At 45.1% G+C, this 22,954-nt stretch overlaps 1 protein-coding gene across 4 annotated transcripts in view; it reads left to right on the top strand.

The window, feature by feature from the left end:
* Nucleotides 1-2,530: 2,530 nt before the first annotated feature.
* Nucleotides 2,531-22,954, top strand: part of MYB (MYB proto-oncogene, transcription factor) — a 37,647-nt gene continuing 17,223 nt past the window's right edge. For all 4 annotated transcript variants that reach the window (XM_081907109.1, XM_081907108.1, XM_081907107.1 and 1 more), the window contains exons 1-9: nucleotides 2,531-2,573; nucleotides 2,739-2,889; nucleotides 10,363-10,480; nucleotides 14,379-14,450; nucleotides 15,226-15,318; nucleotides 16,138-16,358; nucleotides 18,091-18,325; nucleotides 20,440-20,520; nucleotides 21,364-21,468. In XM_081907109.1, coding sequence (XP_081763235.1) covers nucleotides 2,546-2,573; nucleotides 2,739-2,889; nucleotides 10,363-10,480; nucleotides 14,379-14,450; nucleotides 15,226-15,318; nucleotides 16,138-16,358; nucleotides 18,091-18,325; nucleotides 20,440-20,520; nucleotides 21,364-21,468 — 1,104 coding nt within the window. In that variant the 5' untranslated portion in view covers nucleotides 2,531-2,545. The remainder of the gene's footprint in view (nucleotides 2,574-2,738; nucleotides 2,890-10,362; nucleotides 10,481-14,378; nucleotides 14,451-15,225; nucleotides 15,319-16,137; nucleotides 16,359-18,090; nucleotides 18,326-20,439; nucleotides 20,521-21,363; nucleotides 21,469-22,954) is intronic.

Below are 22,954 nucleotides of genomic sequence, written 5' to 3'. Positions count from 1 at the left end.
ACAAATGTGTGTTGCTTCAAGCCAGACAAGAATTTGGAGTCACTCATGACTTCCTTCCCTTCCCTTTTCTTTCCCCACCTTCTGATCTGCAGGGAGAAATTCCATTTTAATTTTTAACACAGTTGTTTTGCACAAGATCTCTTCTGCACAAAAGAACAGCTTTCATTAAAAAATATACCAGGAACCCAAATCCTTTCCTATCAGCTGATGGAAGCAAAATGGAAGTATGGGGTTATAACTGACACTGCAGAAACATCACCAGAACCTGCCCACACAGTGTGTTCTAGTGTGTCCAGTCAGGTAACAAGTAATTTTAATGTTGTATTTACTTTCCAAGTTTAGTATGAAAAATTGTAGGCTGCCAGTTGGATGGGGAGAATGCAGCGCGGACAACACCAAAAAAATCAAGCAGCTTCACATGCAGCTTCAAATCCACATTAAACTCCTGTGTAGATAAGTGGAAACAGCTTGGCAGGTCATCGGCAGCAAAACAGAAGACACACCTGAGGCTGTGTATACATCCCTGCTTACTCGTGCATCCCCACTGCTGGTGTTTGAACCTGAGTGCACATGGTGCCAGCCACTATCCATATACATCCTGTAGTTTCTTGAGAAATATTGCTGTTTGATGCATTTTCCCTCAAACCAGCTTCCATGAGCTGTGTTTAAGCTGTGTGTACAATTGATACCAGCATGAGTTTGACCAAACTGCGGGAGGCAGTGGAAGACAGAAGTGCCTGGCGTGCTCTGGTCCATGGAGTCACGAAGAGTCGGACACGACTAAACGACTAAACAACAACAACAGAATTGATACAGCCATTCTGCATGCACAGATGATAGCTTCATGGAATAGGCGTTCGGGGCAGGAAAACAAATCGGGAGGTAAAAAGGCAGCTTGAAACACAGTGAGGGGGAATGACATTACTAATGTGTACATAGCCTGAGAGACTTCTGAGAGACTGGGCACAGACAATATTGTAAAGGTAATGAAGTAAACAAGTGGCAGACATGTATTATACACACAAACACCCACCCACACCCACACCCCTTATTAGTATACTAGTCTGTTCTTGGTTCTATTGGTGTGGGCCAGGACAGTCTCATGGGGATACATAATGGGTGTGCATGCATTGCACATCACTCCCTCTAATCGTGAACTCAGTTGATGAGTGCCAACACTGCAGCCTAAATGGGGCCACAGAGCAGAGGAATGTATCAGCAAACTTGGGGAAACCCCAGAGTTTGCAGAAGTATTAAAGATCTTAAGGGGGGTAACCTAAGGGGACAAAAAAACCCCCAAACCAGCCCAGTCAGAACTGAGCATTCTCAATGGCCATCAAATGGTGGCTAATGGTTGGAAATGTTGGGGAACAGAAAATGAGGTAATGGAATAGAATATCCTGGAAGAAGGCAAAGAATCATAGAATTGTAGATTTGGAAGAGACCCTGAGGTTAATCTACTAGTCCATCTCCCTGCAATAAAGGAGTAGGCAGGTGCCCCATACTGGGATCGAACCTGCAGCCTTGACGTTATCAGCACCACGCTCTTTCCAACTGCGTATGGCTGACTGGAATAATGAAAAGCAACACTCCAGCCTGCAATCTTTTGTTGTAGGTCCCACTTGTATGCAGAAAGTGCAGAAACTTGGATGTGTTGGTGTCTTGCATTGCATTTCCCCTCTTACATTACAGATATATGCAGAAACTGTCTCCCACTGTGCACTCCACAGCTACTCCTAACACATGTGCAACGGGTGCCTTTAGCAAAGGCAACTCCTGGGCTGCAACAATCCGGATGGAAGGTATGATTTCAAAACACTGGAAGCAGCAGTCTGTCAGCCTCTAAATACAAAGAAAGCGCAGCCTGCTGCAATCTCCTCCCAGGAGGAGTATATTTGAGTAAGCCTCAGATGGGGTTGCCACCACCTTCTCTCCCTCCCCCCCCCCCGGCAGAATTTATAACCTGCAGCATTTCCAGTGTCAGGCAAAAATTCAACAGGTCGTTTCTCTCAACAGAAAGGTGGCACTGCACCTGTTGGACGCCTGCCTGCCTGCCGTTAAAAGTCATAGAAGCCCTGTAAAAAAATATAAAAAAACTAGCGACATTACCGTCCACCTCCACCCCGCAAAAAAGACAGGTGGACCTGGCGGAGAATAAGTTGCAGCTTAGAGCTTCCTCCTTGGCAAGCAAAACGGGCAGAGCGCCAGAGGAAGTTTGAGCCCAGCCGTCTCCTTATGGAGGCCACGAAGTGGGTGAGGAGAGAGCGAAGCGGGCTCCTCTCGTGAAGCCTGGCATGGCGCCTCCCAGCCACCCCGGCTCCACGAGCAAGCCCGTGCTCAGGCGGTCCGGCGGGGGTGTGCTCTGGCGGGGGGGGGGTTGTTTGTGTGCCTGTGTGTGTGTCAGTAGGACACGTCTCGGCTGCGCGGGACTGTGCAGCAAAAGGCGCCTCTCGCGCCTGCCCGCTCTCCCCCTCGAGTTCAGCTCCGGGCTGCTGCCGCCGGCGCCGCCTCAGCCGCGCGCGCTTCGAGCCACACACAGAGCCGAATGGGCTGGAAGGACTTCCTCCGTGCCAGTAAGACCCAGGGCCAGCGGCTGGAGAAGCGCCTGCGCACTGCAGGGGCGCCAGATTTGGCGGGAGGGGGAGTGTCCAAAAAGCCCTTTGTTTGATGGCATCTCTGTTTACAGAGTTTACTCTTTCATCTCAACCTGTTTCCTCCTCCCCTCTCCCGCTCCTGAGAACTTTGCGGCGGAGGAGCTCCTCTTAAGCGGCAAGAAACGCCAAGCACCTCTTCCAGCAGCATAAAGCCCTCTCCTCCCCCACCCACCCACCTACTTTTCGCCTTGCCCTCAGTGACTAATGCAAGGATGGCCAGGAGACCTAGGCACAGGTAATAAGAGCAAGAAGGGGCAGAAAAGCAAACCCCTTCGCAACGCCAATGCATTTCTGCCTGTCTGTCTCTCTCCTCTTTCTGTGTGTGCGTCTTGTCTTGTCGGGCTGCTTTTTTGGGGAGGGGGAAACTATCGCAGTGTCAGAGAAGAAAAGAAACTCCCTAAACTTCCAGGAGGGCGAGAGCTGCAGCAGTTCTTTTGCACACCTGTCAGAGCGTGCATTAAAACGGGTGCCTTGCAAGAAAGCGCAAGGCTGCATCAGCAAAAGTTTAGCAGCTTACTTTCCCCTTTGCAAGCCACATCCCTCCGCTCCCGGTTGCGAGTAACTTAGGAGTTAACGAAGGATCGATTATTTGCAATGAGTCGTGCAGGTTTGTGCAGTGAAAGGCGTGTTTTGTGTGTCGTGCGCGGGAGGGTATTCCTCCCAGGCTACGCGTTGCACGCGTGGGCCAAAATAATTAAATAAAAAGGTTCAGGCCCGTTCCTGGCTTGCCAAGGGGACCCGCTGCCTCCGGCGACCGCGACGGGCGTCCCCGTTCCGCGATCCTTTGGGGCCGGAGCAGGCGAGCAAGCAGCCCACTGGAGGTAAGAAAAGGGTGTAAAAATGTCGGAGCGGCTTAGCTTGCAGGTATTTGATCCCTGTGTCCATTCGTCTCATTCATTCTCTGTGGTTGTGTCAGGTGGATGACAGGCTGCGTGGAAGGGAGACCCAGCTCTCTCTTTTTGAATTTGCCCGGCGTGGTGGTTCGGGACTCCAAACTCAGCTTCCTCCCGATAACCCCTCTTTTAGAAAAAGCATATGTATATGTATGTATGCTATATATGCATCCCAAAAGCAGTGCTGTGCAGTGTGGCATTCATTAATGCACAGGCTGTTCTCCGCAAGCCCGAGCGTTATTTGCAGCAACGTGCGGAACAACTTTGGCTGTAGAGGAGGATGCAATGGGAGGGAAGGGGAGAACGGGCTAGGGGGGTGCTTGTCAAGAACTGTCACTCGTTTTGCTAATATTGAGCCTGATCTTGCACGGCAAGATAGACAAGGTCGCCTGTGTGTCTTATGGAGGAAGCCTCAGTCGTCCTGTGCTGGGGAACGTTGTGGCTGTGGGGTGGTGGAGGTGACTCTGGCTACCCGGCGCTGCTCCCCTTTCACCCTCCGCTGTTCGTGGCGTGCAGCAGGGAACTGGAAGGGCCAAGCAGCGCCTCGTGGTCTGCAGAAACGCTCACACAGTGCAGGATTGTTTTCCAATTATCTCGGGACAGTCGCTCCACGTGGAGCCAGAACTTGCCTTTCTCTTTCGCCGTGTAGCGCCAGCGATTATTCCCCTCCTCCCTTTCTGCCCGCGCTCTCTCCCCTCCTCCCTTCCTTTCCCCTTGGCACGGAAAGCAAAGTCCTAGCTGCTGGGGCTCACGCTGAAGTTTCCCTTTTCTCTTTCGGTTATTGCTAATCTAATACGAAAAGAGAATAGGCAGGCGGCGAGAAAACGGGTCGGCGCCGGGCATGCGTGCGCTCGCGATTGTGTGCAGCCGAAGTTGCGAGTCTGGGTCACAAAAGCGACTTCGGCGGCCCTGGGTGACGCACCCGGGGTGCCCCGCTTCTGCCGAGCCCGGGCATTGCCGCGCGCGCCGCGCCGCCCAACCAGTTCGCTTCCTTCCTGCAGAGCGGCCGCGCGGGGCGGGGGGAACTCGTGGGGTTTCTTCCCTGCCTTGGCAAAGCGCAAAGTTTTGGGTTGGGAAGAGTTCGAACCGTGCCTTACCAAAAAAAAAAACTCAGCGCCGGATTATTTTTTTTAATGATGGTAATAATACATCCTGTACAGGAAGGAGTTGTATTAGTGTGTGAAGCATGAATGGGACTGCAAGGCGGGGAGTTACGATCTCCTGCACTCCGGGCGGGGAGAACAGGCGATGATGGATCCCCTGTTGGCGAAGGAGGGCGAAAGAGAAAGGAAAAAAAGCCCGGGGCTTGCTTCCCCTTGCAGCACCTGGCCGGAGGGCTTAGCGTGGTGAAATCGCGTCAGAGCAACGGCAGGGGCTGCCCTTCGGTTGGCTAGCGCGGTGCTCGCTTTTTTTTCTTCTTTCAATCACAGTGTCAGCGATAGTAGTAATAGTAGTAGTAGTAAAGCGCCAGCAACAAATCACTTCCTCCCCGCCCCTCCACCCCTCTCTCCTCCCTTCCTCTCGTTTGAATTGGTTGCACAATTTGGTTTCCTTGGCAAAAGGGTAGCGCTCGCGCGTGGAGCCTTTCAGCAAAACTTAGCAGGTGGGGTGCTCTTAACTCTTTAGGTTCCTTCGGCCTGACACGTCATCTCAAGCGAAGGTACACTGAGCAGTTTATTGCGCTGGAAGGAAACGAGAGAGACAGATCTGGTGCTGGATCCACACTGTCTGAAATGTAAAAGAGGAGCTGCAATGCTGCTAAACAGGATGCAGAGTTGGTCTGAAATTCGAGGCTGCAGTAAACTGGCCATTGAGATATTGCAAATGGGTCGTTAGCAATAGGTTTTTCTAATACTGCATTGATTTACAGTGCAGTTTCTGAGTTTTATTGTAAACACATATTGTATTTTTTATTTTGTAATTTTTTTAGGGACTGTCAAGTATTACGCGGCATAAATAAATGAATAACTCGAGTCTCCTTTCAAAAGGGTGAATAGGGGTTATAGACTTGCATTGACAACATTGCAAAAAAACAAAAAAAAACTTGCATGCATGTGGAGAACCAATCCTGCAATTCCCCAGGGTTGGACTAGATGACCCTTGTGGTCTACAGCTCTACAGTTCTATGACTCATTCATACATACAAACATACATAATGTAGTATGTTGCCTTTCCATGGTTAAAACCATACTCAAGTTGGCTTACAATATTAATAAGCCCCCGTTTATTCATTAAGCACATTAAGTTTCATTGCTTACTCCCAGCTGAAAGCAGTGGGAGTTACTGCTACTTAATATACATGGGATGGGGCTATTAGTCCCTCAAATAGTGACCTAATCATAAAGGCCCAGATCCAGATAAAGGTAGTTACGACAGTTATATTGAAATCAGCAAAACTGTACTCAAAGCTGAATTAAACTGTACTCTGAGGTTCAATGGGGCAAACAGCACCAGCCTATGTTTGCATATCCAGAAGCAATGCCCTCTATGTTCATAAGATTTCAGCTTCATGTCTTAGTATTCCATTGGAATCCAGTCCAGCTGCTTAACTGGGGTTTATTAAACTACGATTCAAGGTTGCTTGCTGACCAAGGTATGGAGCTGATTTATAAACTGTAGTTAACGTTAACCATAGCATTATGTGTGAACTCAGACCTCCACATTAACTACAGTGGTACCTCAGGTTAAGTACTTAATTCGTCCCGGAGGTCCGTTCTTAACCTGAAACTGTTCTTAACCTGAAGCACCACTTTAGCTAATGGGGCCTCCTGCTGCTGCCGCGCCGCCGGAGCCCGATTTCTGTTCCTATCCTGAAGCAAAGTTCTTAACCTGAAGCACTATTTCTGGGTTAGCGGAGTGTGTAACCTGAAGCGTATGTAACCCGAGGTACACTCTACAGTTAAGGAGCTGCCACTGCCTAAAATCTAAAGTGAAGAGCTGCTCTTCCTGGCTACCTCACCTTTTTTTTTTTAAAAAAAAAAAGACAAATCTTGTTGAATGGTTTTTGTGTGTGTGTGTTTTTTTACTTGCCTAAGATCCAAGACAAACCGCTGCCTTTCGGAAATTCCCCCCAGACGTCAATTCCGCCTTTGAAATGGCAGCCCTACCATTAGCCATGGCTTTGTATTATATGTCCTGTAATCATGCTAGCTCTGCCCCTTCCCCAGCACTGTTCTTGTTGACCAATTTGTGGAGGGTGGCTGACTGCAACATGGAGCCTTCTATACTCAGTTATGTTCCTTGAGTATTTTGTAGCCCTAGAAAACAGGGTTCTAAAAGGTGCAGGGATTGAACATGCTCATCCCTTTGCATGTTTCCTGATCACAGTCAGAGGAGGGCTATAGCATATGACTGGTGATGGGAGTTCTCAAGCTACTTTTTGAGAAAAGGAACACAGCAGAATATCTGTTATCAGTAGCAGCCTGTGTCGTGAGGCATAGCCATGGACCTGTCCTGACATCTCTGCAGCTTCCCTGGGTGGCAGCAAGATGAAGGCTGTGCAGGCACAACAAGTGGAACCAATCTGGCATTCCTGCCAGTTTGCCTGCACAGCTCCAATCTCACTGTCACCCTGCACAACCCTGTCCAAGTAAGCTCCATCTCACTGCTGTCAAGAGGGCAGCTGCACCTCATGGCCTGGCCCACTACTGTGCATTACTTATTTATTGCATCTGAACTCTGCTTCTCAGCCAGGATCGCCTCCCAAGGCAGCTTACAATTAAGCCCATAACAGGCACATAATGTAGAGATGTGTTGGTGTTGTGGAGGACAGACTGTTCTGGCCTCTGGTAATTCGTGATGCAATCGCTGGATCTTGTATCATGGAGATACCTTTAAGGCTGTAGGACTCTACCCTCAGTTTTTAGTTACTCGCTTGGCACTTTAAGATTTTTTCAAAGACCCGTAAAGTGACTCGCCATCATTTCATTTTTATTCATGGGAAATTGAGGCCGAGAACCAGGCATCTTACCCCCGGCTATGAGTGATGGCCAAGCTGCATGACCAGCAGTCCTACATATTGTATCTGCTGCAGAAATGTGCCACTTTAGATTTATGGTTAGAGATTTAATACCAGGGCTTACCCAGATAACTTTCTCCCTGCATGTACAAAGCTAATGTGCCATGGTGAAAGGTTCTTCTAGGGTATGCATGGGGAGCGTTGCAGGTGGTCAGGGATGATGGGAGTTGTAGTTCAGCAGCATCTGGAGGGCCAAAGATTCCCCACAACTGTTATAGGGTATGGTAGTGATTAATAAAACACACTCACCAGGGATAGATATGGGGAACCTGCGACCCTTCAGATGTTGCTGGAGTGTAGCTCCCATCCTCCTTGACCATTGGCCATCCTTCCTGGGATTGATAGGAGTTGGAATCCAACAACATCTGGAGGGCCACAGATTCCCCTCCCATGAAAACGTGATGTTTGATGTACCTACATTTTGAAATTGAGCAGTCTGGTAGCAGGTAGTCTGCTGATGGTGTTTTTTATTTCCAGTAATGTGCCCGAGTTTGAATCCAAATTTAAGGCCACCTAAGTTGAATTCTCCATAAACAACATAGTCTTAGCAAGGCTTACTTGATGAATGGCATGCAATAGTTTAGTGATGGGAGATCCTAAGACAGGGGTCACCAGCCTAGCACCTGTGGGAACCATGGTGTCCATAAATGCTTTTAATGGTGCCCCTGGGAAGGTGCGCCAAACTCTGAACAAACAAACAAACAAAGTAAGTAAGTCTCTAGCTGCCCTAGAATGAAAGTTGTGGGGCAAAATGTGCAGGTGCTTTCTGAGCAATTTCTGTGAAATGAAAGTGAGTGTGGTGTGGCCACCTTGTATCTTTTTCCTGGTACTGAGTCATATTCCCTGTTGCAGCAACACTGCAACAACATACAGCAACAACATTGGTGTATGTTTGTTTGCCTGTATGTAAAATCAGTATTGTGTGACTTCCACAATCAGGACCTGCAGGACATAGCTGACTTCCTCTGCTTAAGCATAAGGGTATTGGGGATGTCCATCGCTCCAATTTTGTGTTGTGCCACACATACCCATAGCAGTTATTTTGTGCTAGGCATCCCCAGGATGCTCTCAACATTTGAAATGTGCTCACTGGTCTAAAAAGGTTGGTGACCCTTGTCCTGAAATATGATTTGAATAGGTGACTTAGGTTTTCATGAGCAACTCTCAATTTAAGCAGATGTATCTCTGTAGTTTTCAAAATCGATTTCTGATTTTTCATATAGTAGTGTAATGTCTTTTGCATTTACCACATGTCATGTGTTCTACTGATAAAAACAATGATACATTTTTTTATCTGTAGAACATCTGGCGTACGGTACATCCTTAAAGGTGAAAATTCCTTTCACCTTTATTTGGAAACTGTGTGGTAGCAGAAAAGAAAAGCTTGATACTACAGCAACTAACATGCAACCCTCAAGGCACTGCTTCTGAGTAATCCTATTTACTCTCCACCTGTGTAACTAGCTGAGGCTCCTAGCCATTAGTTCCTGTTACGATGTTTGTCAGGATTGCTTTAATAAGCTCCCCCCCCCTCAAAACACATGCTTAAACTGCATCTGAGGTTTATCCCGTTCACATATCAGCATAATTAGCCATAAATCATCCGTGTGTTCTTTTCTACTGCATTTACAGTTAGTATGCGGAGGTTTCAAAAGTTATGTTTATGTTATAAAGTTAGAAATAAAACATTGCACAATAGAAATGAAGTAAGGCCATTTGTGTTGCAACACACTTTGTTTTAACTTTACTGAACTCGATGGGTTAAACTGGATGTTTGTGATTGTTTCCACTCACTGCTGCCTTGGGAGAGATCTGGGTTCAATCAGCAGCTGAAAAGACCTCAGGTGGACTAGAAACAAGACAACTATTTATAATTAAGTAATGTGACTGTTCACTTCAGTGCTGTGAAGTTTTCAGATTGTGCATTTGTCCTCAAGTTGTAGTTGGCCATGAATTGTGGGCTTGTTGGCACTGCTCTTCATTTACAAAACAGCCTGATCACTTGATGTCTGTACATTTCATTTGTTTTCAGAAGCCTTTGCCCTCTGATGTTCATTGGGTTGCTGTTCTGTGCATTTGTGCAGCCTGAGCCTGTGCATGTTTATTTGGAAGCAAGTGCCACTCAATTCATTGGGACTTACTTCCTTGTAAGGGTGTTTGGAGTTGCAGCCTTACACCTAAGTAACTGTGCAGGGGAGATGCAGCTTTCTTTGGCATCAGTCAAGTTGAACTCAGCACGGCTTCTGAATCAGTGTACATAGGATCAGGCTATTAGTCTTTTCATTATTTGACAAAGTATAGTATTGAATGTATTTCCTTTTAAAAATACCCAGCCCTTCAGCATTTATCACCTGGGAGTTGAATATGCAAGCTTCTTTATCAACTGTGTGAAAGCATAGAGCATTCTTCAAGTGATCTGGCATAAGTTAAGGATTTTGAGTATGTACTTGGGCAAAGGACACAGCCTCCGTTCTCTTTATTGTCCTAAACATTGCGTTTTAATTTGGAACCATCATTGGTTGAACAGCTGCCAAGTGTGTAATTTGCCACTGATCTAACAGTATGAGCAGGTCTAAACATGCACAGTAATAAGAAAGTTGCCAACCTTTTGCTTGTATCTGTGGATACCAAAAACAGCAGAACCAGTTCAGAATCCTAGGAACAGAATGTAGAACAAAATCTTGCAGTGCAAGTTTCCAAACAGTTACCCTCATAACCTTTTAGTTTTTTGCAAATCCTGTCATTCTAAACAGCTTTGCATTTTACCCTGTTTTGTCTTTGTGCTCTGTTTCTCCAGCATATACAGCAGCGATGATGAGGATGAAGACCTGGAGGTATATGATCATGACTATGATGGTCTGCTGCCCAAGGGTGGAAAACGCCATTTAGGGAAAACACGGTGGACCCGGGAAGAGGTAAACATCTGAAAAGTTCAGGGCAGACAAATAGAAGTAGTCCTTCACACAATGCATAGATAGAATGATATAATTCAGTACTTCAGGATGTAGCAATGACCACTTAAGCTGGATGACTCTTTAAAAGGTGAATTACACCAAACCTAAGTGAGGATAGCGTTATCAATGGCTGCTAGTTGGGATGGCTATATTATCTCCAGAAGGCGCTATACTTCTGAATAGCAGTTGTTGGAGAACATGAGTGGGAGGGTGCCATTGTGCTCAGGTTCTACGTATGGGTTTCCCATGGGCATCTGGTTGGCCACTGAGAACAGAATGCTGGACTAAAAGGGCCTTCAGTCTGATCCAGGAAGACTCCTCTTATATTTCTTATGAAAGGTGTGGATAAAATTCCTAGTCTCAGTTGTCTTCGACTTCTCCTAAGTACAAGAATAGAAGCTGCTTCCTCTTAAGAAATGTGAGCCTGGGCTTGTTAAAATTCCTTGTCAACTGCCTTGAGTAGGCCTGTACCTAGAAAGGTACCTTGGTTTTTTTGTTCTGAAAAAGTAAATTTGAAAGCAAAGGAAAATAGCCAATTAAATCATCTGAAGATTTCTTTTTGGGCAGGGGGCTTTATAGGTGACTTCTTGGGGGGAGGGGTGGAAAGATTGTTTGGGTTATATCCAAGGAATCTTGCACAAACAAACAGCATATTTTGAAGGGAAATCCTTATGACATGTATAATTAGTTTACTTCCGAAGCAGCTTGCCTGGTGGGGCGGAGTCTCAATGCTAGCTTCCCGGCAGGTGTTCCATTGCAATGCAGGTGCACCAATGGTGCCAATTGGGCACTCCTGCTGGAGCATCCACACTAGGTGCCTCATCCCTCCACCTCCTGGTAAGCAGCAGTGACGCACCTGTTGAGAAGCTAGCACTGAGCCTCTCCACCCCCACTCCTGAGAAAGCCACTTCTGGTCTACTTCATTCATTGCTACCCAGTAGTTGCTCTTATATGGTCATCGGATATTTTTGATGTAGCTATTATGGCACGGAATTGGAACAGATGAGGGACACCCAGGAGCAATGGAAGTAGGAAAAGGAAGTATGAGAAGCATTAATAGAGCTGTATTTTCTCTCCCACTTGGGAGCACAGTGTGCGCACACATACACACACACCGCCAACTCATCTTCATTGAAGGCAGCAGAGCAGCAATCACTCCATTGACTTATGTGGAAAGGGGAAGGTACTGGGATGGGGCACACCCACAATCTCCTTTTGTGTTTTAAGGCCGTATTTGTAGCCATAGCACAAGACCTATATGTGGCCAACTGGTCAACTATGCCATACAAGTTTGCAAACAGGCATGTACCTGAGCTGAAGTTATCCAGGGCCATTGAAAACGTCACTGAACATTATTTGCTCTATAAATTTATACATGGGTGGGTTGCACTGTTTCATAAGGTCAGGTCATAAAGTAATGAAGCGTGGACATACTAAGGTTGCCCTTTGGCTCTCTTTGGTTGATATCAGTGTCTTCGCTTCATGTTTCTAATGGTTGCTGCATGAGGAACCAAGATAGCGATGCCTTACAGCAGATAGATGAGCAGAAACTATGGATCCTTTCTAGATGGGCCACCAACCTCCAGGCTTTGCAAGAGAAGTGATAGTGGGGTTGCTTCCATTCTCTTACTCTTTCTGTAGTCACTAATGAGAAAGGAATATATAATGAGACTGTTAAAGGGTTGGGAACTACTAATTTAGTCAGGAGCTACTAAACAAAAGCAAGTGGTGTTGAAAGGCTGATCCCTTAACGAGAGACCTCAGAACCATTTGTTTAATACACTCCAAACCAGTAGGACCCACTGGAGTTTCTGAACAACCGAAATGCATTTCTAGAACATCAGCTCTTAAGATACTGAAGAACTATGACTATCTACCACCCAGTCTAGTTTTCAATATGTTATCTCCTTTTTGGAAAGCAATCAAGCACACTGCAACCTGGTCTCATTCCTTTCAATAGAGATTACTAATAGGTAAATATGAATAGGATAGCAGTCTAAATGTGAGAGTTGAATACTCAGAACTAACTCCAACTGGGTGGGCTTTCCCCCAGGTAAGTGAATATAAGCCTCAGTTATTTTTTCACACTCTGTCACTCATATATTTATTTTCAGCATAAGCTTCTGTACTGGGGAAAAGAATCACTTGGCAGTATCAAGAATCATTATTTAAGCTTCCATTATTTCTGTGCAGTTCAATTTTCATAAAGCTGTTTTGGCTTGATTAACATCATGCACTGATGTTGCTATGTAAACATTAGCAGGTCATTTCCCAAATGCTTTTGTAAAAGCTTAGGCTGTTTGTTGCAGAACTCTCATTCCTCCTAAATAGCCTTTGGGGCCTAGTGTTATGCTTCCTAAACTTTCAGTAAAGGTTACTGAGACAAGACAGCAGTTCCCAAATAATTTTGCTCAATTAATGCATTTGTTGTCAGTGAGAATATTCAGAAATAGTATGGAGATTGCTGTCTTGCTGCCCAACCAACAAATTAATTAAGCCAGTACTTGAATATAATGGCAGTGGCGGGTGGGTGTCAATTAAAACATTACACCCCAACTGCAAGTGCAAAGTGTCCCTTCATGGTAGTGCTCCATGCGGTTGGTTGGCATAATTTTGGAAACCCCATTGGCCCAATTACAAAGAGTGTTGAACTTCAATGGTGAAAGCTGCATTTGAATTCCTGTTCGGCCATGGAGTTCATTGAGTGGCTTTTGGCAAGTCGCTGTGGGTGAAACTGCATGTTACGATAATGATGGGGCTGCTGCCAAGACCACCCATACATTGAATTTCCCCCTTACAGGACATTTAGTGAAAGTTGCATTATCTCACTGTCTGTTTCCCTGCCACCTTTAGCCCATTATCTCACTGTCTGTTTCCCTGCCACCTTTAGCCCATCGGAACGCAAGGTACATTTTATTACATGCAAAGAAAAGGACAAGCTCAACACAGGGCTTCTCTTTTCAGTGTCATTGCAATGTGTCGTTCTCAGCCTAGCTTAATTTGCTGTGTTGTGAATACAAAATGTACATCAATATGTGCTAGTGGAAGGAAGGATGGAACAGAAAGTTGCTGTGCAGAATTTTCCTATTCGTTGTGTAAGGTTCCTATATAACGATCATGTCATCCAAGATAATGCTTTATGTTCATTCACGGCATGGCCACTAATGGCACGTCAGTGGTTGGGTGGTGCACTACGTAGTTCTAAGTGAAGAGTATAGTAGGTCATACATTAGATTCGAAAATCTGGTGGAATTGACTGTATTAGCCTGTGATGCTGAATAAACGTACGTAGGATTGTGACCTCATTTTATTAAGCTACTAGGAGGGGACTTTTAAAGAAGGCTGATCAATTACAGTGGAATCTTGGTTTTCGACTCCTGAAACCATTCGAAAACCAAGGGGCAGCTTCTGATTGGCTGCAGGAGCTTCCTGCACTTAAGCAGAAGCCGCATCGGACATTCGGCTTCCGAAAAACGTTCGTAAACCGGAACACTTACTTCTGGGTTTTTGGCGTTTGGGAGCCAATTTGTTCGTCAACTAAGCCGTTTGAGAACCAAAGTTCCGCTGTAATTCAATTTTGCCTTTTCTTCCATTCAGTATATACTGACTGTTTAGTCTTCTGGTGCAGGCTCACAATTCCAAAATAGCAAATGACACACTATTTCAGTGAAGTTGCAAAATCTTGCTAATAGCTGGTAAAAAGTGTGCAAGATGCCCAGAACAACCAAACTAGAGATTTCCTTTTCCTCGTTGACAGATGTTATGACAATCAGCAATGCATAGTATTGACTTTTAAAACACGCACATGCACACACACAAGTCAGATGAACTTAAATCACCTTTTCTTGAAACGTATTAGGATGAGAAGCTAAAGAAACTTGTGGAGCAGAATGGCACAGAAGATTGGAAAGTTATTGCCAATTTCCTTCCTGTAAGTAGGCCTCGTTTTCTGTTTATAACCACACATTTATCAGTGGGTGAAAGCAGGGGAGGTTGTTTCATAATTACAGATGGGGACTTAATACAATTATAGCAATTTGGGAGGCTTGCAGAACTTCACCATGTATACCCAACATTTAAATGTCTTTCTTTCACTTCTCATGAAATGGAGGAAGGAGAAATGTTAAAAGCCTTGGGGGGGATTTTATATACAAACAGATGGTTGGTACATCATCTATCTATCTGTCTCTCAATGGAACAAAAAAGCATCAATGCAGAATAGAAACTGGCTTTGATCCGTAGTTGCTATTGCTTATTAAGTGTGTGGTTCTGCTGGTAATTTCTGACACACTTGTTGAGAAGCAGCAGGTAAAGTTTATTATATATTCATTTTTAACGAATAGCTGGTAGGTTAGTATGCAACTATGGTATCTGTCTGCTGTCTACAATCAAAAATTAATATGAGAAGGCACTGCAAGGTTTTTGTAGCTGAAGCTGTCATAGTGTCCAACTCTTCCTTTGGAAGATCCCCATCTCAGTTTTACCTCTATCAGTGGCCTGATCCTTGCTTGTTTTGATGGTGATGTAAGCAATAAAATGTAAAGATTTTACTTGCAGAGGCAGCATGCGTGCTGTATAATAGTGTAAATACTGCAATATCATGACTCAGAATTGCATCTGTGGGGCATTTGTTAACAAAGTTGCATTTTTTCACGCAGCTGTAGCAATTATGTAATAATTTGTTGGGTTTTTTTTTGGCTTGTTAGAATCGGACAGATGTACAGTGCCAGCATCGGTGGCAGAAGGTACTAAATCCAGAACTTATTAAGGGCCCGTGGACTAAAGAAGAAGATCAGCGAGTAAGTTAACAATATTATTTTAATCTAATCGTTCCATCAGCATTAAATGTTGGGTGCAGCCAACCTACATCCACTTTGATGAAATAATATCTGTAATTTAAGTTATTTAATAATTGATCTTTACAGCCCCTAACATTTCTTCCAGCAGCACTTTAAATAATTGCTTAACTGTACACTTGAGAGGTGGTGTAATACAGAATGGTTGAGAGACTGAGCTGCGAACCAGGAAACCCCTGACTCGAGTCTCAGTTATTATCTCATTAGATGGCCTTAGGCAAGCCTCATGTTTTTGAGCCCAAATCCTCCCTCCCATCTTTGGGGAATACTTTGGGAATAATTATACAAGAGGTGATTCCAGGCATCCTGTTTTGTTTGCACAAAGTTTGTGGGGAGGTTAGATTATGTGGAATATTGATTGATAACTAATTCTAATCTGTGGGAACATTGTATGTTGTGTCCAGTGTGTTTTCCCCCTTTACTTTCCTTATCACAAAAGTCTGGGAGTGGATTTGTTGTGCAAGAATCTCACCCAAAATTTGTGATAGTCTGGAAATGTCATGAGGCAGCTATAATGGCAAGACAATTAATAGGATGCCGCCTTTTCCTACTCAGCTGCCTTCTTTAGTCCCTGATAAGTTTTGCACCTGTTTTTATTCCCATTTTTCTTCCTGTATAATAATGCTGGCCTATCTAAATTCCTGATGCACATCACAGCCCCGATCTTCCATGAAACATAAGAGAATGATTGTGTTTTGGTCCCATAGCATAACACCTGAAAGTTAGAGGTGGCACTTTACTTGTTTTTGTGCTTGTTTGAAGGTGATAGAGCTGGTGCAGAAATACGGTCCCAAGCGCTGGTCTGTCATCGCTAAGCACTTGAAAGGAAGGATCGGGAAACAATGCAGAGAGCGATGGCACAACCATTTGAATCCAGAAGTTAAAAAAACCTCCTGGACAGAGGAAGAAGATAGAATTATTTACCAAGCACACAAGAGACTGGGAAACAGATGGGCAGAAATTGCAAAGTTGCTTCCTGGACGGTAATGACAGAGAGTAGCTCTTTAAAGGAAAGACTGGGGTGGAGATGGGAGATGACTCTGTATTTTGTCGTTTTAGCAGAACAAATGCAATGCTCCTAATGAATTTTGCTCCTAATGAATGCAAGTGAGTGCATGGCCAAGCTGATGAGATCAAAGTGTTGTGCATTATTTTATAAGTTGACCAACTTTTAGCTTTAATTGTTAGGGGAAGTTTTCTAAATTGTATCTGGTCAATAGAACAGGCAGTCTGTGGAAGCTATTGGGGGTCCTCTGTGAAATAACGTCTCAGATGATTTAAGGTTGTGTGGATATCCAGTGACACAGAAGACCTTGCCTGATAATGTTACGGCGTCTTCATATGTTACAAAGACGGAAGGAAATATGTGTTCGACTCATTTCTACCATAGTATGAATTGTGTGGGGCGTGAGACTTGCTGATCTCCCATGTGGAGAGTTCTACAATCCCTCTATGGAGATCCATGTCCTACTACTCCTGTAGAAGTGAGGAAAGAGGAAGCGTAACTGACCTGGCACTTCTTCTTTTTACAGTTCTGAACATAAACTTTATTTTAGATAATATTAAAGCATAATTATGAAACCATTCTAAATTAATAATGTAGTCAGATAATTATTACTCAAGCACCTAAACAGCTTTTGGAGAATGTCACACACAGACACAAATCTGTTTTTTTCTTTGAGTAACACCACCTTCTTCCTTTCACTGTGTATGAACGCCATAGTCACATAAGCCCTAACAAGCTGTGTCCCAAGACTGGAAGTTAACTGAGGTGAAAACTAAATATGACACAGGAGATCTGTGATCAGGACCTCCCACTTCAGGCCTTGGAAATCCTTTGAAGATAAGGAAAATGATGCTCTAGGAGAGAGTGATTAACTCTTGCTTCATCTTGCCCTTTCCCAGATCTATACTCCCTCACTCGCTAAACTTATTAGATCCACCAGGGTAGGTCAGGAGAGAACACTACACTCTATTGCTTTTCAGGCCCGCAGAACTTCCCAGCATCAAGGACTTTTGTATACATCCCTTGGATGAATCCCAATCATCTTGGGGTAACCACAAATAAAGCCCAAACCCAAGAAGAGCAAAAATGTTTGCTTCGTTGACTGTAGAACGGGTTTCGATTTTCTAGTATGTTTGCTTGGAGGGTGACCGCTTTGCATTGCCACCATGCAGCAGTGGAATGCTACAGAGTTCCTTTTGGAATGGCTGTATTTGACAAGCTTGTAGGGCTTAGTGCGTCAAGGAATCAGGAGGTTGTGCCTGTTGCGTCACATGTTAGAGGATGAGGTGCAACTGGACTGATTAATTTATCCAGGTGGAACATAATGTAAGAGAAGGGGCAGGAGGAGTTGACTTCAGAACTGAAATCAGGAATTCAGGGAGACTTGTTTGTTTTTTATGTCACTGCTTTACCTATTTAACTTTTGCTGCCAGTTACAGAAGCAGGGCACTAATGAAATGCAGTGTGGATAGTTGCATATTTTGACAACAGTAAAAACCCGTCTGTTGTGAGCTTGTAGCAGAAGTTCAGCCCATGTGAGCCGAATGACGTATTCCAATATAAGCACTATTAAAGTGCAAAGGAGATTCCTAGGTGACCATGGTAATGTTGTATGTTAACTGCTCTCTCCTGTCAGTTAACCTCAACCATTTCTGAGCATTCAATTTCATATTATTCTTTCTTCTTTATATGCCTGTGTTCTTGTGCAGAACTGATAATGCTATCAAGAACCATTGGAATTCTACGATGCGGCGAAAGGTTGAACAGGAAGGTTATCTTCAGGAGTCTTCCAAAGTCAGCCAGCCTTCAGTAGCCACAAGTTTTCCAAAGAACAACCATTTAATGGGCTTTACCCACACCCCACCTTCTGTGCAGCTGCCAACCTCCACCCCGACCCCAGCCACCAGTGACTACTCCTATTACCACATTTCTGAGACACAGAATGTAAGCTGATGGAAACAATTCAATTGGTTGACAGCTAGGTCTCCCCATCATTGAGATATTGTAACTGACATGCATGACCATGGCAGGAATGGAGAAAGGGAGGCTAATATGATTGATACACTGCTATATCTTGCTTTTGCACGAGGTTCATTGTGGTCTCTCAGCTGAAGATCTAATCAAGTCCACATGTACATAGTTCTAGCCACATTGCAGCATCAGCAGTGCCCAGACCACCTGCTAGGGCTGGGAAGGATGCAAGTTAGCAATTGTCTGTAAGAGGCATAATGGCTGCGGTGCTAACTCCACTTACCTGGTGGTAAGCTCCATTGAATTCATTGGTACTTACCTCTGAGTAGGCATGGTTAGAATTGCTTGGCCTCACTCTTTTAAAACAATGAATGAGGTGTGACTGCTTGGAATTAAACCCACTGAAGTCAGTGGACTTGAGTAATGTAAATCCATTTATTTCAATGGCTCTACTCTTCAGTATAGTTACGTTAGATATCATTCAATGTTTTTAATTTTACAACTATGCACTCCATGAAGAGGATGGAATTCAGGCAACGGTGATAGGCATATGTAAGATAGGTGGACACGCCTATTCTCATATTTTTGTGTGAAAGCATTTTTAATAACTTAATTTTGACAAGTAGAAAGTAATAATTGAGTAGTTGTACTTCCTCTGTGGGGTCTAAACCTGTAGCATTCTCCTGTTCTAGACTTCCACTCCTTTACAATTTGGCTGCAGGTGAAGTAAGTAGTTATAGCTGATAAGTTATATAGTTATAAGTAATCATAAACTCATAGTCATTATTAAGTAGATTATATGAATCTAAGATTATATGAATCTAGTTTGAACTAGATAGCCCTCAGGATCCCTTCCAACTCTACAATTCTATGATTCTATTATGTTTGTAATGTTATTATTTTATTACAGAATATAGCAGTCCATATGATATATGGCAAAAATCGATAATACAGAGAGAACCCACTCAGAATTTTGCCAGTAAATACAAAATGTCAAACACTGGACCATTTGGTTGCAATTTAAACACGTCTTCCTTTTCTTTTTAATTTTTTTATTTGTCACAGCATCTGAAGTGTCTGCTTTACAGTATTTAGCTTTTCTTGATAGCAGGAACTCACAGGGACATTCTTTCATGAGACGTATTGTGATTTTACATTGTGGACTGCCCTGAGATCTACAGATAAAGAGCAGATAATTAATTAATTAATTAATTAATTAATTAAGTGGAAGTGCATGTAGGATAATTTGGTATCCAATTTTTGTCATACTTTGTTACTGAATGGTGGGTTATAACACAGACTGCTTTCTCTATATTCTTCCTCATGTTTACATGTATGCGGAGCCATACATGCAATGGATCTGATGGTCTGTCTGTATTACAATCCACCAAGTAGTTGTAAAGGGTGGGGAAACATGTCTTGTTAGATGCCTGCTGGATTGAACCAAAGGTCCCATCTAGTCCAGCGCCCTGTTTTCAACAGTGGCCATTTGGATGCTCCTGGGAAGCCCATAATGATTCCTTTCCTTTTCCTTCTCTGGGGCATTAAAAATCATGCTGTGGGCCTGTTATCCCCTTTTACTTTGAGATGCTTAGCCTTCAGCCCAACACAAGCGACCTTGATGCCATCTGTCCATTTTGTTGTTGTTTATGAAATTTTGTTGATGTTTATGAAATTAATTAGGCACATTTCTCAAGTAGGAGCCAGGAGTACAAAAGACACAATCATTCATTAATGCAATACAGAAAACCTCACAACCCCATAAAAATCATTACAATCCGGGCCTGCAAAATAATCCAGTAACCAAAAACAAATTAAAAATTAGTAATTAATAAAACAGCAATAGATGGTTGGGAGGGTGTTATTGGTTGATCAATGGATCACTATAGTTTGAGAATTCCTAAAAGGGTTACTGAACTTGTTGCATTTAAAATGAAATACCTCTTTTATTTCAAGGCAGTAGAAATATTGGCATAAGAAGTACTGTGTGTGTGTGTGTGTGTGTTAGTGTTACTTAAGCCCATCACATTATTGAGAAGTGTGTGAACAGCATGATTAATTTGGGCTCTCTTTGTCTTTCGGTCTAGGTCTCTTCTCAGATCCCATATCCAGTAGCACTTCATGTAAATATTGTTAATGTTCCCCAGCCAGCTGCTGCAGCTATTCAGGTAGATAAATTTAAAAACCATTTCAGGGGTCCATTTGCCATACATTTCATATGCAAGTTACATGCAAATACCTTAACCTGCCAAAAAATAAAATCAGACAAAGGCACAGCTCTTTTAACAAAGTAAATGGTAGAGAAGGGCCTGGGCAGCCATGTCTCCAGCAATTTGGGTGCCAGCCTTGAGAAGACACACACTCTCCTCACAGCTCCTTCGCTTCCTGGAGCAAATTCTCCCCCACCTTGGTGACCGAGCAGATTGTCATCATGGTTTTCAGCTCAGGGCTAAACATGGGTTTCCCTTTCTAAAAATCTGAAGGCCACACATTGCCGTGGATTTCAAATCCTGGTTTTAGAGTAACCCCTGGTTAGCTTTCACCAGAGTCAACTTTGCTGAAGGTGAACTTGCAGTTTAGGAGGAGAGGGTATCAATTGCTCCAGGAAAGGAAGTAAGGGCACACGTTCCCGAGAAAGGCTTCCAGTTTGCTTGCCACAGTTAGCGGCTACCCAGTGCTTTTGTTTGCACACAAAAGAAGTTGTATCAGGGTGAGAAGGTCTACTCATTTCTTTAAAAAGGTGGCCAGGGAAAGTGATCTGGAATGGTTTCTTAGGTTCCCTAGTTTGGTACGCAGGAGGCATCCAGAAAATAGGTATTGTGTTCTGCACTTTAATACCTGTGCAAAAAAAAAAAAATTAAGCAGAGTTTCCGGGGTTTTTTGTCCAGTGGAGGAGCCTCTCAGGCTAATTTGCCTGCGATTCTGCAAGGCCGCAAGCCATTGTCATCGTCGTAAACTGCAGCATCCAACCCGGCCTTTACCTTCTCTTTTCCCTTAACTCTTAATTGCAGAGACACTATAATGATGAAGACCCTGAGAAAGAAAAACGAATAAAGGAATTAGAGTTGCTACTAATGTCGACTGAGAATGAACTGAAAGGGCAACAGGCATTACCAGTAAGAATGTCACTGTGTGCTTGGACGGAGGGATAGCAGCTTTACCCCAGTGCTTCTCTTCCCCCCCCCTTTTCCCCTCCCCCTCTTCTACTGACACTAATCAAGGCTCTATATTTCCATTTGAAGAGGACGAGACATTGCTCTCCACTCCCCATAAGCATTTGCTTCTCTTCCCCCCATCTCCAAATTACAGTGGTGCACTAATTCCACCATGTTTGCTTTTATGTGTAAATGGACTGCTATTTAAAAAAAGAACAGCAACAATCAGTTCCCGGCAGGTTTTATCTTGAGGGGACATCTTTGTTTCTGAGAACTTCTGAACACTGTGCATAATGAAAATGTAGTGCCTGGTTCTTGGTTTTCTTCTCTTTCTCTCTGCGCTGTATTCCTCACCTTCAGCTATATGTTGCACTCCTGGCCTGTGATCCTCAAGCCATTGCAGGCGGTCTTGCTCACTCTTTTCGGCAAATGTGGCACAAGTCAAGTCCAGAGTACGTCACATACCTCTGCTCTGAAGAGTGCTACTTGTATGTACAGTGGTGCCCCGCTAGACGAATGCCTCGCAAGACGAAAAACCCGCAAGACGAAAGGGTTTTTCGGTTTTTGCGACGCTTCGCTAGACGATTTTCCCTATGGGCTTGCATCGCAAGACGAAAGCCCATAGGGAAATCTCGGGGACCTTTTTTTAAATGCTGGCGGTGGGGAGCAAAGCCTTCCCCCCCCTCCAGACTTCAGAAGAGGTCCAGGAAGGCCGGCGGGGGCGAAAGGCTTTGCTCCCCACCGCCAGCATTTTAAAAGCGGTCCGGGATAGCAGGGAAGCGCTTCCCGCTATCCCGGACGGCTTTTGAAGGCAGGCAGGGGGGGGCAAAGACTTTTGCCCCCCCTGCCTGCCTAACCGGGGGCTTTTAAATCGCCCCGGGACTGTCCGGGGCGATTTAAAAGCCCCCGGACGGCTTTTGAAGCCTCCCCCCCGCCCGGCTTCGGGGCATCATCCCGATGCCGGGCGGTGGGGCAGGAACGCCTCCCCCAGCCGCCCGGCTTCGGGGCATCGTCCCGATGCCGGGCGGTGGGGCAGGAAAGCCTCCCCCAGCCGCCCGGCATCGGAACGATGTCCCGAAGCCGGGCGGCCGGGCGGGAAAGCCTCCCCCCCCCGCCCGGCTTCGGGGCATCGTCCCGATGCCGGGCGGTGGGGCAGGAACGCCTCCCCCAGCCGCCCGGCATCGGAACGATGTCCCGAAGCCGGGCGGCCGGGCGGGAAAGCCTCCCCCCCCGCCCGGCTTCGGGGCATCGTCCCGATGCCGGGCGGTGGGGCAGGAAAGCCTCCCCCAGCCGCCCGGCATCGGGGCAGGAACGCCTCCCCCAGCCGCCCGGCATCGGGGCATCGTCCCGATGCCGGGCGGTGGGGCAGGAAAGCCTCCCCCAGCCGCCCGGCATCGGAACGATGTCCCGAAGCCGGGCGGCCGGGCGGGAAAGCCTTTGTCCCCCC

The sequence above is a fragment of the Podarcis melisellensis genome (genome assembly GCF_964234715.1).
Source record: "Podarcis melisellensis genome assembly, chromosome: 3".
Lineage (NCBI taxonomy): Eukaryota > Metazoa > Chordata > Lepidosauria > Squamata > Lacertidae > Podarcis > Podarcis melisellensis.
The sequence above is the reverse complement of the archived record's forward strand: the minus strand, read 5'-3'. Positions and strand labels throughout refer to the sequence as shown.